Below are 4550 nucleotides of genomic sequence, written 5' to 3' on the forward strand. Positions count from 1 at the left end.
AACAACACGTTTGGCAGGGAGCCTCATTGTTGTGATGTGTGAACCGCGGCGCCGGAATCACAGGGAAACCAGCAGGGGTAGACGCCGGATTGGAGAAGAACTTTCATTTTGAGACAAATTATTACAAATTATGACTAAGGGGATCTCGCGAGATGCGTAGCAATACAGCCAGCAGCCGACAACAACAGCAACAATACACCGGGACGTAAGAGACTTCCACAATTTATTACACAATTTATTATGCTTTTATAAAAGGCACTTATTTTCCCTTGACCTTCAGTACTCAGGCTTTAACGAATGCCCCTAAACAAGTCCACCTGGTAAGAGCTAAAGTAAATTTAAATTAAATATATTTACAATAAATAAAACATCTATACAGATTTATACAATTAAGTGTGACACTTTTCTGGGATGAAAACGGGATCTCCTCAAACACCTCCCATGCAAAATTCTCTCTTCTTTGCAATACTGAGCATGTCTACTGCACGGAACACAATGTAACGGAAACGGTGGATAACAATACTGTAAATTTCCCTTTAAGCATTGAATACTGTTTATGATAGTTTCTCATACTGGGGCCTGCACAGTGTCCATTGGCAACAGCAGGGTAGTAAAGAACAGTTCAATTCAACCCAACTCGTCTCCTCCCATCAGTCTTTTTAGCAGCTCTTTACACAGGGCATCAGGGGTTGTGTGTGTGTGTGTGTGTGTGTGTGTGTGTTTGTGTGTGGGTTGCCTTTTAGTGTGTGTGTGTGTGTATGTGGCCATATGCACATTTCTGGGTACCCGCCTGTGTACCTACGTGCATCTCAGACGTGCGTGGGGTTGTCTGAGTGGGGGTCAGTCTTGGCCATGTGGAGCACCACGGCAGGGGACTTGTAGTGGCAGTGTGTGCTGCCACAGGTGACGCCACCGCAGGGCTTCCTGCTACTAGTCCTGTCCGCCAGCTTTCTGCTGCACAGCCCCTGCCAGGTCTGCAGCGTCTTGGAGCTCCACACCCACACGCCGCTGGTGATGCCGACCACCAGGGACATGAAGATCTTCAGCATGAACACGGCCACGGTCGGCACGGACGTGTCCAGCGAGCAGTCCTCGTTCCTGCGGCCAGGGAAAGACACGCACTTCCCCTCGAGCCCCCTGAACTTCCAGTAGTCCATGTTGAGGCGCTCGTAGAAGTAGCACACAATCACGCAGGTGGCGGGCACTGTGTAGAGGATGGAGTAGATGCCAATTTTCACCATGAGCTTCTCCAGCTTCTCCGTGTTGGTGCCCTCCGTCTTCATCACTTTGCGGATGTGGAAGAGCGCCACGAAGCCTGTGAGGATGAAGGAGGTGCCCACGACCAGATAGCAAGACAGAGGGATGAGGACAAAGCCGGTGAGGGCACCTGCGTCCAAGCTGCCCACGTAGCACAGTCCCGTCAGCTCGTCCCCAGCCACCTTCCTCATGGTGAGGATGACGATGGTCTTCAGAGCAGGGATGCCCCAGGCCGCCATGTGGAAGTAGTTGCTGTGGGCTTCGATGGCCTCGTGGCCCCACTTCTTCCCTGCAGCCAGGAACCACGTCAGGGTCAGGATTACCCACCAGATAGAGGAAGCCATGCCAAAGTAGTACAGTATGAGGAACACGATGGTGCAGCCCGTCGACTCCAGCCCCTCCTGGATTATGTACAGCTCACCGTTTTCCCGGTCGCAGGCGATGTTCTCAGCACCGGCTACCGAACGGATGATGAAGGCCACCGAGTAGACATTGTAGCACATGGAGAGGAAGATGATGGGCCTCTCAGGGTACTGGAAGCGATGCGGGTCGAGCAGGAAGGTCAGGACGGTGAAGGCGGTGGAGACGAAGCAGAGCGTGGACCAGACCGTCATCCAGATGAAGGCAAAGTCCTTGTCCTGCCTGGACCAGAAGACATCCACTGCTGAGGAGCAGCGTGGGGCGCAGGACTGGCTCTTCTCCACATACTGGAACTTCTCAGGGTTCTCACAGGAGCCCAGGCTGCCCGGGCGTCCGCTGACGCCCGGCTGTCTGGGCCTGGGGGGCACTGGGAGCATGCCCTCCCCTTTCTTGGTCTCCGTCCTGGTGTCATTCTCCGGGGCCTCCATGCACAGGGCGTTGGGGTCATTTCTGGTGGGCAGCTTGGAGCAGTCCAGTGAATCGGGCCAGGCGTAGTTGAACTTCTCCATGATGGGGGAGCACTTCTGCCGGGCCTGCTCGCACATGGGTCTGCAGGCGGGGATGGAGGTGGACACCTTGTCCGTGCACATGGGGGCGTACAGGGAGCAGAGGAAGAAGCGGAGGTGCGCGTCGCAGCCGTACTCCACCAGCGGGGCGAACTCGTTGAGCTTGATGGCAGCCTCCTTCTGGTTGTCGTGGTCCATGAAGTTGGGCATCCGGGTCAGGTTGTAGCCGATCCCCTGGCACATGGGGATGACGATGGGCTCGCACTTGGCCGGTCGGCCCCGCTCCAGATCATAGGAGCCGATCTCGAAGCTGGAGCCGGAGATGACCAGCAGGCACCACAGGAAAATCCCCGTCTTCAGCGGACACCCACCCGCGCTCATTTTCAGTCATATGTCAACGACGCAGCGGTCTTCAGGAGTAACGTCCACGGGCGGAGGTGAAAGAAGTAGAAATCGGGTCTCGGCCGCAAGAGGTAGATCCACACTAGTTCCCCATAACCCGCGTCTGGGTCCCGTTACAAACGCATTCCCACGTCCAGCCCTCGAACGAACTCACTCGCCGGAGGATTTTAATGTCGAGAAATGAGAAAGTCGACACTTAAAACAAGTACTCGGGAGGAAAAGAGATCCAGCGCGAGTCAGTGGCGAGTTTAAAACGGGTCTGTAGAGCGTCGGTAAACACGGAGGGTCCGCGCCGCTCTGACTTTCTCCGCCGCTTTCCACAGACACACTGAGCCCAACTTTGTGGCGCTTCCAGCGGGTTGGGGGCGGGGGGCTGTGACGCGCACACCAGGAAAACTATCAGGCATTCTGTCTTTTGGGGATCTTGCTCGCATACCTTAAATATCTATTTTAGGAGGATTGCTGCAGAAAGCATGACGGAATAGATACACCCAGCAAATGCATTCCATCACGCATTGGATTTTCTGTATATATATATATATATATATATATATATATATATATGTGTGTGTGTGTGTGTGTGTGTGTGTGTGTGTGTGTGTGTGTGTGTGTGTGTGTGTGTGTGTGCATGAGTGTGTATATATAGACACCCGCACGCACGCACACACACACACACACACACACACACACACACACACACACATACACACACACACATACACACACACACACACATATATATACAATAAAAAATATGACAAAAAATGCCTATTTCTAATATAACATTTTAGGGATTTTTTGTGCAATTGTTTTCATAATGTAATGGGGCCGATTTTTGATGTGTCATTGCATGATTTCAATGATTCGCACACCGTGGACATGTATCAAGTCAGGTCGGCTATTGGTTTATATCACAAATATATATCACAAACCCACATTTCAGGTGGAAATCAACGGCCTCCCCTGGTCGGAACCACACGAATAGATCTGCATACATGATGTTGATGTTATTGGTCCCACTTGAATAAATGCTCGAGTTGTTAAACCTATTTCTTTTTAGATTTTCTCAATGTAAGATGTGTTCTTCATTTCTCCATTTTAACTTGATGGAACCTAAAAACCATAAAATATAGTTGTTTTTTTTTGTTTTGTTTTTTTATAATTACAGCATTTATTTAGCAGCATTTTTTTTTTATGTTGAATCAATGACTTTTTAATTAATAATTTTTCCACTAAAGCAGAATCAAGGACAGGTATGCTGACATTTTCAGTGTATACTTGTTATCAATTGCAAATAAAAATGGCACCTATTGGTATTGGAAGCGAAATAAATTGCTCTGTTGAACCTTGAAAAATAAAATTGTATTTAATTTCTTCACCCTATCATGAAAACAAAACTGCTCTCGGACAAGGGTTCTCAAACCTTTTTTATGGCAAGGCCCCCCTGGTGGCCTTGCCAGGATCCTCCGCCCACACACAATCTATCTGCAAAGTGTATATAAACGTGCTAAATATACATATACACATATTTATAGCCGCCTCAGTGAGGATGAGTATTAAGCATCTGTAAAAACTATATATATATATATATTTTAAAAAAAAGTATAAAAAACATTTCGTTGGGGAACCCCTGCAGATCGTTCCACTTGCGGGCCGCGGACCTCAGTTTGGGAACTCCTGCTCGAGGAAACGAGTAGGAATTGGAGGCTGAAGTGTTTGTGGCTGTGGAGAAGACTATTGTTTCCATCTAGTGGTTGGATATGGACGGCCAACAACTCCACTCCACTGACTATTTGATCTGAACAGGAGTGGAACCTGAGCATTCTGGCACCGAGCCCCAGAGCTGAACTGGCTGTCAACGGCATGACCACCTCCAGCCGGCCCCGCTGAAATTCTGTCTACTGAAGGAAATCGAACACTAGTCTGGTTGGAGGACTGGGTGGCACTAACTACTGGCAAGGTAAA

The 4550-nt window shown here is 49.6% G+C and overlaps 1 protein-coding gene across 2 annotated transcripts; it reads right to left on the minus strand.

Moving 5' to 3' along the window:
- Window positions 1-307: 307 nt before the first annotated feature.
- On the minus strand, window positions 308-2879 carry fzd9b (frizzled class receptor 9b). 2 transcript variants are annotated; one of them, XM_080006238.1, is made up of 2 exons: window positions 1679-2879; window positions 308-1546 (listed from the first exon to the last, which is right to left on the minus strand). In XM_080006238.1, exons 1-2 carry the CDS (start codon window positions 2562-2564, stop codon window positions 810-812), a joined length of 1623 nt encoding a protein of 540 aa, XP_079862364.1. In that variant the 5' UTR covers window positions 2565-2879; the 3' UTR covers window positions 308-809. The 2 variants fall into 2 exon arrangements, with proteins under 2 accessions (XP_079862364.1, XP_079862363.1); XM_080006237.1 differs by having other exon boundaries at window positions 308-2879.
- Between the last annotated feature and the right edge of the window lie 1671 nt (window positions 2880-4550).

This window comes from Zeus faber (assembly GCF_960531495.2).
Source record: "Zeus faber genome assembly, chromosome: 9".
Taxonomy (NCBI): domain Eukaryota; kingdom Metazoa; phylum Chordata; class Actinopteri; order Zeiformes; family Zeidae; genus Zeus; species Zeus faber.

Coding starts and splice junctions, on each gene's coding strand:
- fzd9b (XM_080006237.1), bottom strand. CDS start 2,564: ATGAGCGCGGGTGGGTGTCCGCTGAAGACGGGGATTTTCCTGTGGTGC.